The sequence below is a fragment of the Leuciscus leuciscus genome (assembly GCF_965113295.1).
Source record: "Leuciscus leuciscus genome assembly, chromosome: 12".
NCBI lineage: Eukaryota > Metazoa > Chordata > Actinopteri > Cypriniformes > Leuciscidae > Leuciscus > Leuciscus leuciscus.
The window spans coordinates 13,218,610-13,236,857 of NC_138736.1; the positions used below are offsets into that span (position 1 = coordinate 13,218,610).

Genomic DNA, 18,248 nt, shown 5'->3' on the forward strand with positions numbered 1-18,248 from the left:
AAATCCTATCCTTTTGTTATAGCTAATCGAAAAGTTTAACCAGTTAGCAGCAGTGATGGACGAAGTACACAAATCACTTGGGTAAAAGCACAGATACCCTAATAAAATATTACTTCCGTAAAAGTTTTAAGTACTCCTTTCCTTTACTTTTTTAATCCTTGAGTAAATGTACAAAAGTACTTTTTGCTGGGTCTAACTAGCAGTTTGCTAAGATAGTATGCAAGTAGTATTCAAAGCAGTAAGCTCACTAACAGAAGACTAATTGAAAACACAAACAAAGGGAAAAGTTGTCTTAGCCAATATAATTGTTATTGGGTCCAAGGGGGTTTGGACTCTGCAGGGGAATAGGATCTACACCAACCATGTTTCAGCCTAATTTTTAGGGAAATTATGGAAGTAAAATGGATTGTGAATGGCATTTCATGTTGGCTTCTACTCAAAGTTTATATAGATGCCTCTTTTTTATTATTATATTCACTCACTCTGAAGTTATGTTTATTAATGTGTATCTGACTTGTGGGGCACAATCATAACCTTGAGCATTTGGAATAGAAGCAGATATGCTAATGACATTGGTGGGAGTTAAAGCTTGTTTTTTTTGTTGTTGTTGTTTTCTCTTGTTGCCGTAGCAATGGGGCAAAGCAGCTTCCTGCACAATGCCCAGGCTCCCCAGCTCCTCTAAAGTCATCACCAACAAGCCCTGGATACGACTTGCACTCACCATGGCAACCACTGCACTTATCCTAGTCATGGCCGTATTCAACATGGTGAGCATCACAACTGCCCAGTACCTGGTCTATCAGCTACATAGATCTGCTTTTTAAAATGACTGACATTTATTATATTCACATATAATTCATTATTGTTCTTGACCATGTTCAGTAAGAGAAATATTCTCTGCTTGCTTGTCAATATTAGCCTGCTAGCTGTATGGCTTGGTAGTTTAGGGAACTCTTTAGAAATAATGGTAATATAAAAAATTGCCTAGAATTTCAAATCTCTTGTGACCTATAAGACCTATATTTTCCCACAATGAAATTTTTTTAAAAAAAAATTATATATATACTGTATATTTATATCCCTACGCAACTGAAACTCTGCTATAGGTATCAGTTTTGGGTGTATAGAAAACAGGAAGAGACCAAGCATTGAACCCTGAGGAACCCCGCATGCAATTGATGTGATTGCCTTCAAGATAATCTGAAAAATCTTTGTGTGTGGTCCTGCTCTTATCATATTAACCTTTGAGCGGGTAGATCAGCTGATCTAACTGCAACATAAGGACCAGCGATATAAAGACTAGTCACATTCTTGGTTAAATGGTACGCAATTTTCATTCCTTGGGTACAAAATCTGTATCGACATGAGTGGCTAGTAACTTTGAAAAACCGCTAGCCACAGTGACTGGTGACCAAAAAAGTTAATATCAAGCCCTGTACATGACGCATTCATTTAGATAGTTGGTTGATAAATCAGTCACCAGTTTTTGACCCAGTTGGAGGGTTTTAGCTATGGAATCAGCACAGGCAGGGTAGAATTAGCGTCATCTCTCTGTATGAATTCAGCCTTGTAGTTAGCATCACTGTACTAGGGCTCGGGTCCAGTATGGATCTAATGATGTTATCCGTGAGCTCAAGTGACTGGTTATCAGTGGGAAAAGAAACCCAAGAGCATGTGACTGAATACTTTGGTTTTTCAAGTTAATGTCAATTGATTTCACACATCTAAGATCAAATGTTAAGCTGCTCAGCTGGGCTTGTTAGAACATTGATATTTAGTTATCTAGCAGTGACATTCAACAAAAACGTTTTGGGCTGCATCTTTTATATATCTATTTATATACATATACTGTATATATATATAACTGAATTTAAGTATTTATTAGTCGCATACACCACAGATTAGCATGCATCTTTTCAATTAAATCCTGCACCAACTGGACAAAAAGTTGGCAACTGGTCATCTTATCTGCTTTTCCCATCTGCTTGCAGCTCATTGCTTTTTGTTGAATTTTTCTCTTGTGTAAAAAAAAAAGGTATTTTGTTACAAAAAGTAACAGGTGTGTGTCTTTCTGTTGTAATGCTCTAAATTTTGTTTTCTCCATCTGTTGGGTTTTAAGTTCTTCTTAGTTGAAGATAGAACGATAGCATCAACTCAACTCAACATTTCCAACAGCAGTATGGATGGTCCATATGGTCAGACCACTAACTCCTCAAACAACAAGTTCTACTTGCCAGTAAGTTGCAACAAATCTTATCTCATGCCTCGGTAATTTGCTTCTCAGAAAAAAACTGTGTGAACTGAATAACCTTTTATTTACAGTCCCACATGAAAACATATTCATAAACATACATAATTTGCCGAGATGTGGGTTTCAAAATAAAAAGTTCTCAGTGTCTTTAACAGAACATACTTGTGATAAATCACGAGTGTCATGCGAAGCCAATTTGTCTCACTATATTGCGTCACTATATAATAAGTCACTTTATACTGTGCGTGATTATGTATGGCCACTCTGTAATGATATTTCACAGCTGAAAAATATACTGGAAAATATAGTTATGCACTGAGAGCTATATAGTGCTTATATGAAATTAGATTTTTACAGATATCAAGATGCTGGACAAAAGCATCCTCGAGCATTTTCCTAGAATGTTATATTGGTTAGGAAATAAGAATCTTGGTGTTTATTGCCTCTTTTTTTTTAGCTTTTCTAAGGATCACCCATTTTGTAATATTTCAGGAGACATATGCTGTTTATAAATATAATTATTTTTGTATTGTGTTCTTCTACACTGATTTTTTAAAAAGATTTATGCTATTTAATTAATAGTACAATTCCATAAAATTTTATTGAATGATCCTTACGTATTTTAATTAAATAATTGAACTTAATCAATTAATCCTTGATCAGTTATTATTCAATTCAATTTGATGGAATTTTACTTTGAATTAAATCTATGCATAATTAAAAAAAAAAAAAAAATTTGTGTATTAAATTCTTAGCATTTAAATATTGAAAGTTCAAAGTTCTCTTTTCTGTGAGACTAAATGGCCCTGACAAATGTACAGATGTGAATCTAACTGGCTGTCTCTGCCCCGGCAGTATTTTATCTACAGCTGCATTCTGGGATTGATCTCATGCTCCGTGTTCCTGAGGATCAACTATGAGCTGAAGATGATAATTATGCTTGCTGCTGTAGTGGGTTATAATATCATCATTCTCCAGACACACGCCTCCATACTGGATGATTACAGCACCGCCCTCTACGAAACCAAGCGACCTGACCGGTACTGGATTCCCATATACTCCCATATACAGTGACCCCAAAAAGTTGTCTCAAAAAATCTCTAGCATCATTTATTTGTAGATTCCACTTGGTTTCATATTTTGTTATCAAATGCAGTGACATTCAAGCATTTCAGAAGTGTCTTTTAAAAGGATATTTCACCCAAAAATGAAAATTTTGTCATAATGTACTCACCCTTATGACCCTTTATGAATTATGAACATTGGCGTCAGTTTGGTTTGAAATGTGCTGGGGACAGAGACGCATTCGGAAGTGCATTTTCAGAAGTGCTGGGTACAATGACGCATTCATTTTTTTTCTCTCTTTCGCGCAGGTTATGTTTTGAAAGACGATGTCCTGTAGCTCAGGCACTTTTCAACAGGCCCACCCAAAAAATAAAAAATAAAATAAAACTTTTACTATAGCCTATTCGAATTTTGTCAATAATTATAAAAAAAATCGCCAATAAGCTCATAATTTGTGCTAAAATAGTGTTTAGTTTTAAAAACCATTTTAAAAAGCTGGTTATATTTTGATGTTTCTGCGCAAGTTCAGCAGACAGTGAGGTTCAGGTTTGTTCCGATCAGAGCTCGTGAGTGGAGAGCGCATTTCTGAATATTCCGCTCCGCTCGTTCATTCCGCAGGGTCGCTCGCTCAACCCATAGACTGTAAAAAATAGGCTCAACCCAGATGTCCTGTTGCCTGGTTCGAAATCGAAAATATGTGGAATAAGGGCTGCTTACGACTAAAAGTTGTTTTTTTCTAGTAGACTTGTAGGCTAGTTGTTTAAGTCATTCGTGGACAAATCGCCCCTTTATATTAATTGAATTACTTATAGCAGGGCCGCGGGAAGTGGGGGTGCTGCAGGACCCCCTGTTTTCACAGAATTGTAAATGCAACGCATATGTTTGTTCATTAAAATGTATTAATTCTTAGCATTTAGTAATTTATTTGTAATAAACACTTTAAGTGGGCTATTTACTTTTTTTATTTATATGTTAAATTATCTTTTTAAAACATAAGCGCAGAGTGTTATGTAATATTGTGTGTGTGTGTCGAAAGAATTTGTCCGCAGCTGCTCAAAAAAAAAAAAAAAAAAAACCCAGTCAAAAACCCAACAGTCAGTGTTTTGTAAGGAACATGCAAATATGTAAAATATAGCAGGAGACATTTTAATTGTTTACTAATAAAACAGTTATTTTTTATGTCAGTGTCTGTCGGCTAGACAGATGAAGTTGACGACTCGCGATCTTCGCAGCGCCAGAGAGTAATGCACATTTCATACGAATTACATAAGCAGCGCAGTCTGTTTTCTTTCGTTTTGAATTGTTCTGCTAAAGAGTAGACATTTCAAGTTATCTATATGTCTCAGGTCTGTGAGGCAATAGGCTACCTTATAGGCCTACGCTGAGTTTCGGTTCATTTATGAGACGAGCTCCAGGTTCGCCAGCGCCTCCGTGTCCTGATTATCTATTTTCTAATAGCCTATATTTACATTTTATTTATTAAATCCAGATAATTGGTTGAAGAAACATCGATTACAATTAATACAAAACGAAATTAAATTTAAAGACAGGCTTTGAGCTTTCAGTTTGAGGTCTCTGTGAAAGTTTTAAAACATTCTTTTAGTGCCGCTTTAGAGCGCTCACGTCCGTACCCGAGAACTTACACGTTGTTTTTTCCCTCATAAATGTGAACACGAAAAATAAAATAAAATGAATATTATAATGTTTTTTTGGGGGGTCAGACAATGATTACCAAATTTATCTCTCATATTGCTCCTCATAACCACTGAAAACGGTAAAAAAAAATAAAAAAAAATAAAAATCGAGCCAAAATTCAAATTAATAGTGATGGAAGTTAAAAGTGGTGGGTACAAAATTACTCATGACGAAATCTGGTGGGTACGCGTCCCCCCCGAAATCGACGCCTATGATTATGAACAATCCCTTTAAGTGTTCATTTACTTTTAGGAGGCACTGCAAACACATAGTATTAAGGAATGAGGAATTGTGCCACATAGATCGCCTACATTTGAGAATTGCGGTTGCAATTGTTTTCCAGAAGGTCTCTCAATATCCCCAGGGAATATATGTGACAGGTGCTTCTTCTGATATGGCAGGCTTTGTGAGGATTAGTCTTTTTTTGGATGACTGAAGGATGAGAAAAAGATTTTTAAAAAGAAAACCTATTGTATTTCTCTCTATTTCTATGTTTATTGTTCTTTCTTTGTTTCTTTTATTGATCTTTCCTTGTCATGCCTTCATTAGGCATTTATGAATTGAGTAAAATTTTGTAATTGGTCAAATAAGCTACTGCAACTGCCCATACAACATTGGCATTGTGTTGCTGAGAAGTCCGTGCCCTATTCTACACACAATAGTTTAGCCTTTTTTGTGTCATCTTTGACCTTTAAGTTTTACATTTCTTTTTGTTCCCCCTCAGGCCGGGTGTTCTTAAAGATTTGAAGACCATGGGCTCCGTGTCATTGTTCATTTTCTTCGTCACTTTGCTTGTGCTGGCGAGGCAGGTGAGTCTCTCAATCTGAAATATACAAAAAGATGTGAACTTTCCTTTAATTAATTAAGGTCATTCAATTGTGAAAGATGCCTGAATGTTAATCCAATGAGAACAGAGGTTAGCCTAATCTTGAAACAGTCACTCGTCAGCCTAAAATGTGAATTTTTCTGGTCATTTTATGATTAAGCTCAAAGTATTGTGGCAGTACAAATGTGTTCCCAGTTTCCAAGGCTTCAGTTACTATCAGCTCTCGTCAGCCTCTGACTGTACAATAGCTTCCCTTCAAAAAGGTTTTAATAATACCACTATAAGAAAAGAAAAAAATGTCATAGTACAATCATGAAAGTATTGTATGTTTTTCAGTTTTTGAAGACTTTTCATAATCTCCACAGGCCAGCTGTCAGTCAGACTTTCCTTTTTTCAGTGTGTGCTTTTAATTTCGAGAGACTGTTTATCTCTAGATAATAGGTCTGTCTGATGAACTCTATATTTGAATTGTGCAGTTAGGCGAATTCAATCAATTTATCAATTCAAGTAATGTAGAGTTCGGGTTGATCAGGTGATAGGTTAGCCGGAAACTGATTTTTCTCCAAAGCAATGGAAAATAACCAAAAGCAAATATAGACTAGGTGAGAATGGCAGTGCATAGGCTACTTAATGCCTTTCAAGGTGCCACTTCCACTGAAATCTTTTCTGTGATGAATGTCTGCTGGAACAGAGAGCTCCAAGTCAGAGAAAATTGATGCAATTTCTCATGATAGCAGCCCTTTGTGCAAAAAAATCCATAAATATATAAGATGAAATGTCCTTGTGTGCATATGATTATGCTTTCTTTGTCATCTTGAAAGCCAAATACGGTGATCAGATGTGTACCATCTCTTTACCTCTGTGTCCTCTTGTAACAGAATGAATATTACTGTAGGTTAGACTTCCTCTGGAGGAACAAGTTTAAGAAGGAGTGCGAGGAGATTGAGACCATGGAGAACCTGAACCGGGTGCTTTTGGAGAACGTTCTACCTGCCCATGTGGCGGAACATTTCCTGGGTCGTAACTGGAAGAATGAGGTGAGAGGCGTTCAAAAACACTAGTGAAAAATGTTCTATTGTGAATTTCCCGAATGTATTAACTTTTTTTTATTTTTATTATTAATTATATTATCAGCATTACAATTTAAGTGAGAAGTTGAATAAAAATTTTCCAACACTATTTGAGAAATAACTTTTTATATTTCTTATAAAAAATATAATTAATCAAAAATCTTTTGGGCCTGTCTAGTTTATTAGTCATTTTCATCACCAGATATATTTTTATTTACTGTATTTTTGATAGGACCTCTACCATCAGTCGTACGATCTGGTGTGTGTGATGTTCGCGTCCATCCCAGACTTCAAGGAATTTTACACCGAATCTGACGTTAATAAGGAGGGGTTGGAGTGTCTGAGGCTTCTCAATGAGATTATTGCAGATTTTGATGAGGTACACTCACAGGCACATCCATATTTTGATTTGATTTTTATAGGCACTGTGCAAAGTTAAACTTAAAGGGACAGTTCACCTAAAAAAGAACATTTTGTCAATTTCCTCACCTTCAAGTTGTTCCAAACCTGTATGAGTTTCTTGTATGAATTGAGCGGTTTTGTCCAAAATTTTCTGTAAAGACACTGTTGCATCATATGATGAATATATTGTATTTAGGCTTTTATTCACATATAAACATTCATCAACATACACATTAGTCAGTGTTCAATGTTCAATGTGAAGCCTAAATTCAATCTGTTCATCATATGAAGCGATCGAGTCTCGCTTCATTAGTTTTACGATCTCTTTATGAACTTAATGAAGTGTCAAAGTTTAAATTGCGTAGCTGTCTATGGAGGGACAGAAAGCTCTCAGATTTCATCAAAAAGATCTTCATTTGTGTTCTGAAAGTCTTACAGCTTTGGAACGACATAGATAGGGGTGAGTAAATAATGACCGAATTTTCATTTTTGGGTGAACTATGCCTTTAAGAGTGACGTTCACCAGTACCAAATGCATTAACATCGTCATATCCATTAATATGCTAAAACTATTCCGAGAGATGTCATGAATGAAATGTATATTTTTCTTCTCCAATTAAATTTTCCCCCCAAAACTTTGACTCTAAACTTAATGATTTTTTTTTTTCTCAACAGTTGCTTTCAAAACCCAAATTTAGTGGAGTGGAGAAGATCAAAACTATTGGCAGCACATACATGGCTGCTACGGGGCTGAATGTGACCCCCGGACCAGAGTACGCACAGGTACAATGTTAAGCTCTTCCAAACTAATCTTTTTGTTCAGATTACACTGGATTGATTGTGGTGCGAATCCGCTTGATTTGTGCTTGAGGTGTGTTGCTTCAGAGTCTCAGGGTGTAGTCAATACTGAATTTCAAACAAGTGCAATGATAGTTTCCTGTTCTTTTTCTGAAGGAACATGACCGGCAGTACATGCACATTGGAACAATGGTGGAGTTTGCGTTTGCTTTGGTGGGGAAGCTGGATGTCATCAACAAACATTCCTTTAATGACTTTAAACTGCGAGTGGGTAAGAAGGACCTATCAGCACTTTCACACCCAACAACATTTTGTTTGCCTTTGGCAGAGTCTCAAAATGTGGAAGACTTCATCACACTCAGGGCGTTTTAAATGTTTCCGGCCTCTCTCTCTCAAGGAATAAACCACGGTCCAGTGATTGCAGGAGTAATTGGAGCACAGAAACCACAGTACGATATCTGGGGGAACACTGTAAATGTAGCCAGTAGGATGGACAGCACAGGCGTGCTTGGAAAAATACAGGTAGATTCTTGTTCTGACCTACTTTGTAAGTCATTTGCATGCCTGGTGAATTATTAATGGTTTTTTAGAGTATCACATCTAGCTTGCTTTCTTCCTCAGGTCACTGAGGAGACAAGTCGGATCTTACAGACGTTGGGTTATATGTGTTCCTGTCGTGGGATCATCAACGTGAAGGGCAAGGGGGATCTCAAAACCTTCTTTGTTCACACTGAGATGACACGATCTTTATCACAAGGGAATGTAATGCCTTGAACCTCAGTCACACACCAGTCAGTCGTTGACTTGGTAACGATTAAAAACATGTACAGTTTAATATAACATTGGCCTATTATAGTGGAGCTCTACAGCATTCTGTTTGCACCACATACACTAGATTATTTGCATTGCTTTATAAGTAATGGATGGCTAAGAGGCTCTGTGTAACCGAGACTTGTAATTGTGTGTTGCTCAATCCATAATTTAAAGCAGCGGACGTTTTTGTAAAATAAAGACAATATAAAGGTGGCCATGTTTTGATGCTATCATTTTGTTATCCATTAAAATTTATATATAACGTCAAAGTGTCTGTCTATGAATTTGTCATAGGTCTCATGGGAAATGTGTTAAAATCACAAAAAGAAACGAACAGAAACAAGTCAAAGAAAAAAATGGATGATGTATTTAGCAAATTAACAAAATAGAAAAGAAAGAAAATTAAGCATTTTAGGACAATTACTACATTTTGGCATTGTGACTTTTTTTCATGCTAATTACTGTAAACATACCGATTACTATAATGTGAAAAGTGATATTATATTAACAGGCTTCATCATTTTAATATGGAAAATGAAGCATTTTAGCTTTTTTCTGCATTATGAAATTATATATATATATACACATACATATATGGCAACATATCATTTCTTAGTTTTTATTATATTGATTTTTAAGCATGACTTGAGCATGTTTTGAACCATTTTTTTTCCCATCCAATAACATCAAAAGCATGTTTATAACGTATACTGTAAAAATGTTAGTAACAATCTGCTGTGCATGTAGCAGACATACAGTAAACGCACAGACGTTTGTTTTGACATTGACTGTAATGTGCGCTCAAAGATGTGACCATAAGTAAGAGACACGTTTAGACAGGTGTCACAGATCCATAGCCTTCCTCCACAGTCCAGGTGATTCCATTCTTGTTGTAGAAATCAGAACGAATGTGAGCAACACGAGCAAAGCTCCCCCCAGAGTCGGACTGTAGTGGAGAATATTGGCCATACTCTGATGACGACAGAACGGGTACTGGTCTAGATGTTTCCTAAAATGAGAGGATGAGATAAAACATAGGGATTAACTCTAGAATGGGATCCTCTAGTGAGCATTGTTTAAAAAAAAGAACAACAGACAATGCATGAACTGCTGAGCCTTCATGATGGATCACCGGGAGTTAAGGAGAACACACCTCACTGAAGATGTCCAGGCCTCGGGATTTGGCGTGCGTTCTGTCATCTCGGTGGAGTTTGTTATCATAGCCCTCAGTGCTCTGATGTAAACAGTCATATAGAGACCTCTCTGGGGCCTGAAGTAAGAGGAAATTGACAAAATCGGTTTTAGAAAATGTTATTTTGAAAATAAATGTACAGAATCAACTTGGTACAATGATATCAGAAGGTAATACCATGGTACTTTGATGTACCCAAAAGCTATTTAGATATCTGAGATGAACTTAAAAATGTATGAATGTCATTGCATTAGATCAGGGGTTTTCAAAGACAAGGGAGTGCTAGGGTGTATGGATAAGTCCAAAGAAAAACAGTGTAAAAATAAATAAGATTAAACTAAAAGAAACTGAGTAAGATACATAAAATGTATTAAAATAAACTTTAATTGATTTTAAATAAATAAATCTAAATAAATTATTACATCTACAGTACAGCATACCAATATGAGTACAAAAAAGTAATAATGTGTAATGTAAAAGAAACAAAATATTTTACAAATACTATTTTATGCATATTTTTTATAGTATGTTATTGTTTTTTTTGTTTTGTTTTTTACAGTATGCATTTGGTCTTTATACATAAATATATATATCTGCCTTCTAAATTCTAGGATGGCGTCTTAAAGATTGAAAACCTATGCATTAGATAACAAAACCTAAAGCCATTTAAAGAAAGATCTAGACAAAAATGTTAGTAGTTAAAGTATAGGAAGTAGGAACCATATATATATATATATATATATATATATATATATATATATATATATATATATATATATATATATATCATATATAATTCACATATCATTTATTTATTTATTTATTTTACCAGATAAATGCTACTAAAATATGTATTGTTCCAGCATAATTTATTTGCAGATGCCACGTGGCTTGATATTTTAGCAGCGCGATATACGTGGCAGCGAAATTCAAATGGGGCTGTTGCTATATAAAAAAGAAAACGCCAAAATGAGCAATGCATCTTACCTTGGGGCTGCAGTTGAAATAACGCATTTCTTTGGACTCTGTTCTTCTGGCTGGTATAAAGCTGAATACAGACAGAGAAGAAAGTGGTTTAGACTTCGCTTCGGATAAAACGTCCATTACAACAGTCGCACTTTTATCACTGGAGAGGTGAGGTTAAATTTCTACACACAGGGACAACTCGGCGTCTGCGGTTGCTAGGAAACCCCAGGAAAACTTCAGGCCTTTATACATAAAGAAATGGTTATAACCAGAGAAAACGACAAAGAAAGCAATTGGCGAATGGACAAGGAAACAGAACTAGCAATTTTTAAAATGTGCATTTATTATTATTATTATTTTTATTCATTTACTATTTTATTGTTTACAATATTATAAAACATGAAGTAGACAGTTTTAAATGTGTCGATTTTATTTTATTATTTTATTTAACTTTATTTAAAAACATTAAAATATTCAAATGTGGTCTCAAATGTGGTCATTTAAATGTGCCTGTTAATTTGTTTTGTTTTAAAAATGACTTATTTATTTCCAATTTATGTTTGATAATTATGTTTGAAAATTGTAAAATGTTGCTTCTTTTTATTTTTAAAGGGGTTGTTCACCCAAAAATGAAAATTGACTTCCATAGTATGAAAAAATAAAAATAAATAAATACCATGGAAGTAAATGAGACCCATCAACTGTTTCTCATCAACCAACATGCTTCAAAATATCTTATTTTGTGCTCAGTAGAAGAAAGACATTTATACAGGTTTGGAACAACCTGAAGGTGAGTAAATGATGACAGAATTTTCATTTTAAGGTGAATTACTACCTTCCAACTTCACATCTCATCTGAAGTCCGACTTTTCGAGTTTCCAATTTGTGTAAAATACGATTGCTCTTTGTTATTATATTGTTGTCTGAAAGGTGTCATCCTTAAAGATTTTATATATTATTGTAACAAAGATTTCATCCAGTTTTATTTATTTGTGTGTTTGTAGGCAAACATGTACAACACGTACAAATTTGTGGTGTACATCTAGGAGGAGGCAGTGGAGGTATCGCCTACCCCTTGCTAAACTGGAGTAAGACAAAGAGAAAATGGCCAAATGCAATGCCAAATGCATTTTCCAAACACTTCTATCTTTATGGAAAAGTTTCTTAACTCTTCAGGAAGGGCAGGCCCTCTATAAAGGTGATGATACAAAGGGCAGCTATTTGAGCAATGCTGCTGGGCAATGTTGCCATCAACGGGCAACCAGATGAGACACGACCAATCTAAATTATGCAGATAGAAATGTATTGGCCATTTTCAATGGGAAAGTGCCCCAGCAACATTGCTCAAAAAGTTGCCCATCATCACCTTAAGGTAAAAGTTATACTTGGACTCAAAAACTCATGTATTTCATTCACATAAAAATCCTAAACAAAGCCCCGCTTTGGATGTACAATGCTTAAATAATCTATAGTATAAATTAAAAATTGTAGATGTTAAGCAATTATATTTTATACAAGCATCTTTTGCAGTGATTTTTGCGTGAGCATATCAGTGAACACCCCTGACCACTCGGTGAGTTTCACGTCTTGGGGGTGCAGAAACCGAAAATTCTCAGGCCAGCAGCATGTGTCCAAATTTCAATCTTAACCGTTCTATTTCATCAGAAATGATCTGAAAACAGGGCTTTAAGTGTAAAATACCGAACTTGTCCTTTAACTTTAACAGTCACCCGTTTGAAACCACACACCGTCAGTCTTCTCATTGCTTATTCTGCAGTTCATATTATAAAGTTACCCACGTGGACAACTGTTATCGTGGCACTGGAGAGAAAACAAAGTACCCTCGCTCAGGTGTACGACTCCCATGAGAGCACACCCTCAACATCCAGAAAACACACGGCTCAGGCGGCTGAAAACCATCAACCCGTTAGCGTTTTTGAGGAAAATGAAATGCCAATGACAAAAAGCAAGAGGATGGACAGTTCAGACCAGACTACTGCACCGATAAATGAGAGAAGTGCTGAGGGTAAGTTAAATGAAATGACCATAACAAATACATCCACACCACCACACATTATATCAAAATTAAACTGAAGTTTGATTAAGCCAGTGATCAGATTTTTGAATTCCAAGACATGTCTTGAATATTTAAACAAGGATTGTTCAAAAAACTATATACAGTTAAAAAATAAATAAAACATTTTAACAAAAGAATCACCATAATATGACTATGCAGTGTGTAATTATTATTCGTTTGAAACATGCTTTTGTTTGATATTCCCTGCTTTAGATCAAAATTATCTACAGGACAGTGCTTGTGCTCTAGAGGATCATGGTCTTCAGGAACCTCTATCCAGTGGTATTGAAGTCATTCCTCCAGCAGATCAGCAGGTTCAAACCACAGTCCACCACAGTCACCAGGTCACAGAGTGGACGTGACAACTGAGGGTGAGTTTACTGCCATATCTCAAACATTCCATGCTTGACATTTCATGTCAACTTTAACGATGAATCTTTTAACAGACGACATTCTGAGCCGGTTTGAAATCGGCAGAATGCTTGGTGAGGGAGCATTCGGCTGTGTTTATAAAGGGAAACGCTTGTAGGATGGCCTTGAGGTATAGTCATTTTCTTACAAGTTTTAGCAAATTCTTTTGTCTCACTATATCCATTTCAAGTCCTTTTATTGTATATGTTCACTATGTTGTGCAATTGACATGTTGTAGATGTAATTGTAATGTAAATGTTTTGTTTTGTTGATCAGGTGGCAGTGAAATTTGTCCAAAAGTCAGAGAGCAGTAGATACATTAAAATTGTAAGAAGGCGACACTCACTGTTGTTGACTGTTTTCAATTTAGAACAATTTAGAACATGAAAAAACAAAACAATTCCAAAACTGGACAAAAATTCTTTTTCTAAAATATTATAAAAATCCTCCAACTAACAATGATCTTTCTTCCAGCCTGGTCATACCGCACCCATCCCATTAGAGGTCGGCCTGTTAACCCTTGTTAATAGGGGCCACAAATTTCATGAGATCATTGAGCTGCTGGACTGGCAGGACCAGCCTGACCAGTATATCATGGTCATGGAGCGTCCCTCACCCTGCAAAGATGTGTTTGAGTTTTTGAACAACGGCTCAGGTGTACGACTCCCACGGGAGCACATCCTCAACATCCAGCACCGATGTGGCTGAAACCCAATGCCAATGAGAAAGAGGAGGAGGATGGATAGTTTTGATAAGCTGCCGTCTCCTCACTTCTTTGACCGGAGCGGCAGCTCAGACCAAGATACATGAGACATGCTGAGGGTAAATCAAATGACCATTTAAAAATATGTAACTGTTTTCTGTTTACTAGAGTGCCTGTGCTCTAGAGTCTAGGATCATGGTCTTAAGGAACCTCTATCCAGTGGTCTTGAAGTCCTTCCTCCTGCAGATCAGCAGGTTCAAACCCGTCCAGCTTCAGTCCACCACAGTCCAGCACCAGGTCACGTCCACTGATGGCTAATTTCGCTGGTACTTGTGACTAAGTGACAATAAAGGCTACTACTACTACTACTACGTGACAACTGAGGGTGAGTTTACTGCCATATCTCAAACATTACACTCACTGCTGTCCATGCTTGACATGATTTATCTTTTAACAGACGACATTCTGAGCCGTTTTGAAATCAGCAGAATGCTTGATGAGGGAGGATTCGGCTCTGTTTATAAAGGGAAACGCTTGGAGGATGGCCAAATGATGCCTTGAGGTATAGTCATTTTCTTACAAATTATCTTTCTTCCAGCCTGTTCATCCCCGCACCCCTCCCATTAGAGGACGGCCTGTTAACTAGGGCTGGGCAATATGGCCACTAAAATTTATCACGATAATTGTTTTATATCAGTCGATATCGATAATTATCACGATAAATGTCAAATCTTTATTTATTTCAAGTTTAAAGGCAGATTTTTGCTCCTAAGTGAAAGTTGTAGAAACCAGAGCGTTAATTGTGGTTTTAAACTACTCTTTATTGTCAGAACATATCATGACAAACACTTGCCAAACAGGTGAACATTTCACAAATCTGAGGTAGAACATTCAAACATTTGTCATTTTTCCTTAACAAAATAAATATCTTTATTAGAAAATTAATTTCTTAGTTTCTGCATGTGCTAATGGGGGATATTGTTTCAAGTCTTGAAAAAGGTTTGTGTTGCCTGACTTTGATGGCACGTATCTTCAGCACAGTTTGCAATGCAGGCTGCAATATTAATATTACATGTTTTGTCTCGAAATGCATATTTGACAGTGAGTTGACTGTAGTATTAGCTTGAGTTAGGATTCAGATTTACTATGTTAAATTTATGTTCATTAACAAAAACAGTAACATCTGTTAAAAAAAAATTTAACGACCTCATTTTTATTTGGTAAAATGTAATATTCTGACTGTTTGAGTTTTATTCAAATTAACCATTGGTCGTCCAGTATCATGCATTTAGATCATGATAACCACAGATAAAACCAGGCATAGCCTATAGCACCTTACTATCATGGCAAAATGTAACTATGGTTTCTATGGTATTTGTATGAAAAACAGTAGCCTAAATACATTATTAAATACTGTAATTATATTCCATTAGTCCTGGCTTTAATACATTGTCTACATTAATAATATAATACAATTCAATATGTATATCCCACATTTTATGGTGCAGTTAATATTACTAGGCTAACGTTACAGTAAATCCATGGTAAACGATGGGAATTTGTTGACGGAAAAGCCTTCTGACTGTATCGTTGCGCACAGTGTTTCTCCTGTTTGTCAATGCTGTTTCATCTGCCTTTAAACTGGTTTAAATAACTAAGACATTTGTGTTCTTCGCTGAATTCAAGCGCTTCTCAATGGATCTCGTGACCGAGACCGATCAGAGAAAACGCATCTGCTCTAGTGAGCTCGCGCTGCGCTGCCGCTTGGACTTTGAGCCGAGCAGATAAATGGTCCGTGTGGCGCACGGTTCAAATGAGTTTCGTTGCGCTTTTGGCGCATAAACATTATCGAACCTTTATCGAACTCTTGATATCATTGTATCGCAATAATTATCATTATCGTTTTATCGCCCAATAGGGGCCCCAATGTTCAAGAGATCATTGAGCTGCTGGACTGGCAGGACCAGCCTGACCAATATATCATGGTCTTGGAGTGTCCCTCACCCTGCAAAGATCTGTGGAATTTTTTGGATCATCACGAAGGCATCCTCAATGAAGAAACGGCACGGTTTATCATGACGCAGGCAACAATGGCCGCTCGCATGTCCTGTCGCCGTGGAGTTTTCCACTGTGACATTAAGGTGCAGAACCTGCTGATCTACACAGAAACACTTCAGGTCAAACTGATTGACTTCGGGTGCAGGGATTCCCTGCAAGAATCTGGCTATGAAAGATTTTGTGGTATGTATTATATACTTGAGACTATATTCTTTAGAGAATTCACAAGCCTCTCCATAGGATTGATTGTCCTGTCAATTGATTGTCCTGCCATTATTTACTATCATTCCTTGTTGTTTGCTAAATATAGCTTACTCAACATCACACATTATTACGATCCGTCTAGGTTAAATCGTAACAAAAAAAAATTTGAAATGACTCCCACGCCCAGTCGTCAGACCAAAGGATACAAAAGAGTACAAAATGCAAGAAAACGATAAACATTTTATTAAGATAAGGAAAATAAACATATATAAGATTGAGTATTGTCAGAGTAACAGAAACCAGTAGGTGTATAAACTTCAGGAAGACCCAAGGCCCAAACTAATTTCCCTCAAAATTTCCAAATCAAAATCCAATAAATTACCCTCAATACTCTAACAAAACAGAACGAACGTGATTTCAAAGAAAAGGGCAGGTCAACCCTACAAAACACCACTGAAAATATGACAAACATAACAGAATCTAAATCAAATACAATAATGGTCTGACGGCTGGAGAGAAGACAGGAGAAGTGCGACCAGCCCGGAATTGCAACAGCTCAACTCCAGAGAGCGGAAGCTGTAGTTTTAAACCCATGCGAATTAGGGGTGGAGCCATCCCACAGCTGATCGGAAGATCCTGCTGAGAACAAACAGCAATAACAAATAACTAAAAAACACAAAAATAACAATAACGAATACAAATAATATACAAAATCAAAACATTTTATACGAAATGACACATAATTCCGTAACGCACATTAACCTGACATCGCTAGCTTCAATCTAAATCGTTATTGCTAGCACAACACGCTAGTAATTCGCTAGCCTGTTAGCGTGCCATCCGTGCGCTCTTTATTTATTTATTTTATTTTTTTATTTTTCTTGTGCGCGCTCGCACCTTTTACGAGTCCATCAAACAACTTAGGTGAGTAGGATCAGTCAACAAACACGGTAAGTCATGTCATCTTCTCCTCTTGTTGTTACTTGCACCTCATGCAAGTAACATGTTCTGTTCCGATTACAACTTCAAATAGATTCTCCCCACTCAGTGAAACACCCACTGTGAATCCTGTTGAATGTGCCCTATTTATTGGCGATTCTATTACACGTAACGTGAAAATAGAGACACCAGCCACCATAGTCACATGTTTGCCGGGAGCCAGAGCGCCTGACATCAAAGCAAATTTAAAAGTGCTGGCTACTGCTAATCGTAAATTCTCTAAGATTATTATTCACGTCGGCACAAATGATGTTCGACTCCGCCAGTCGGAGATCACCAAAATTAATGTTAAAGAGGTGTGTGAACTCGCAAGTACGATGTCAGGCACTGTAATTTGCTTTGGCACCCTTCCTGTTCGCAGGAGTGATGAGATACTTAGTAGATTGTCCTCACTCAATGGCTGGTTGTCTAAGTGGTGTCCGCAAAATAATATAGAATTCATAGACAATTGGAAAAGTTTTTGGGGCAGACCTGACCTGTTGAAAAGAGATGGTATTCATCCCTCCTGGGATGGTGCTGCTCTTCTCTCTAGTAATATGGCACATAGTCTTAGAGCTCAAAATGACAAGGGGGAGGTGTAAGGGGGAGGTGTTGCTGTAATTTATAGTAATATTTTTAGAATTACGAAGAAGTCTAGTTTCAAATATAATTCTTTTGAAGTGTTGGTGCTTAATGTAGCAATATATAGTGTAAATGATAAATCACCTTTGAGATTTGT

General features: G+C 36.6%; 2 protein-coding genes and 1 long non-coding RNA gene across 4 annotated transcripts in view; 1 reads left to right on the forward strand and 2 right to left on the reverse strand.

Moving 5' to 3' along the window:
• The window catches only part of adcy2b (adenylate cyclase 2b (brain)), a 65,554-nt gene extending 56,387 nt beyond the window's left edge, over positions 1 to 9,167 (forward strand). The window contains exons 16-25 of one of the 2 annotated variants that reach the window (XM_082185284.1): positions 630 to 767; positions 2,120 to 2,236; positions 3,107 to 3,291; positions 5,736 to 5,820; positions 6,716 to 6,874; positions 7,140 to 7,286; positions 7,985 to 8,092; positions 8,264 to 8,378; positions 8,505 to 8,629; positions 8,729 to 9,167. In XM_082185284.1, the coding sequence (XP_082041410.1) occupies positions 630 to 767; positions 2,120 to 2,236; positions 3,107 to 3,291; positions 5,736 to 5,820; positions 6,716 to 6,874; positions 7,140 to 7,286; positions 7,985 to 8,092; positions 8,264 to 8,378; positions 8,505 to 8,629; positions 8,729 to 8,881 (1,332 nt within the window). In that variant the 3' untranslated portion in view covers positions 8,882 to 9,167. The remainder of the gene's footprint in view (positions 1 to 629; positions 768 to 2,119; positions 2,237 to 3,106; positions 3,292 to 5,735; positions 5,821 to 6,715; positions 6,875 to 7,139; positions 7,287 to 7,984; positions 8,093 to 8,263; positions 8,379 to 8,504; positions 8,630 to 8,728) is intronic. The other variant, XM_082185283.1, reaches the window with a different exon arrangement.
• A 134-nt stretch (positions 9,168 to 9,301) lies between these two features.
• On the reverse strand, positions 9,302 to 11,309 carry cfap90 (cilia and flagella associated protein 90). The gene is made up of 3 exons (XM_082185330.1): positions 11,100 to 11,309; positions 10,074 to 10,190; positions 9,302 to 9,929 (listed from the first exon to the last, which is right to left on the reverse strand). The coding sequence occupies exons 1-3, from the start codon at positions 11,214 to 11,216 to the stop codon at positions 9,753 to 9,755; spliced, it is 411 nt and encodes a 136-aa protein (XP_082041456.1). The 5' UTR covers positions 11,217 to 11,309; the 3' UTR covers positions 9,302 to 9,752.
• A 3,643-nt stretch (positions 11,310 to 14,952) lies between these two features.
• LOC309511245 lies at positions 14,953 to 16,069 on the reverse strand. The gene is made up of 2 exons (XR_014210555.1): positions 15,476 to 16,069; positions 14,953 to 15,234 (listed from the first exon to the last, which is right to left on the reverse strand). It is a non-coding gene; the product is annotated as an uncharacterized lncRNA (long non-coding RNA).
• Between the last annotated feature and the right edge of the window lie 2,179 nt (positions 16,070 to 18,248).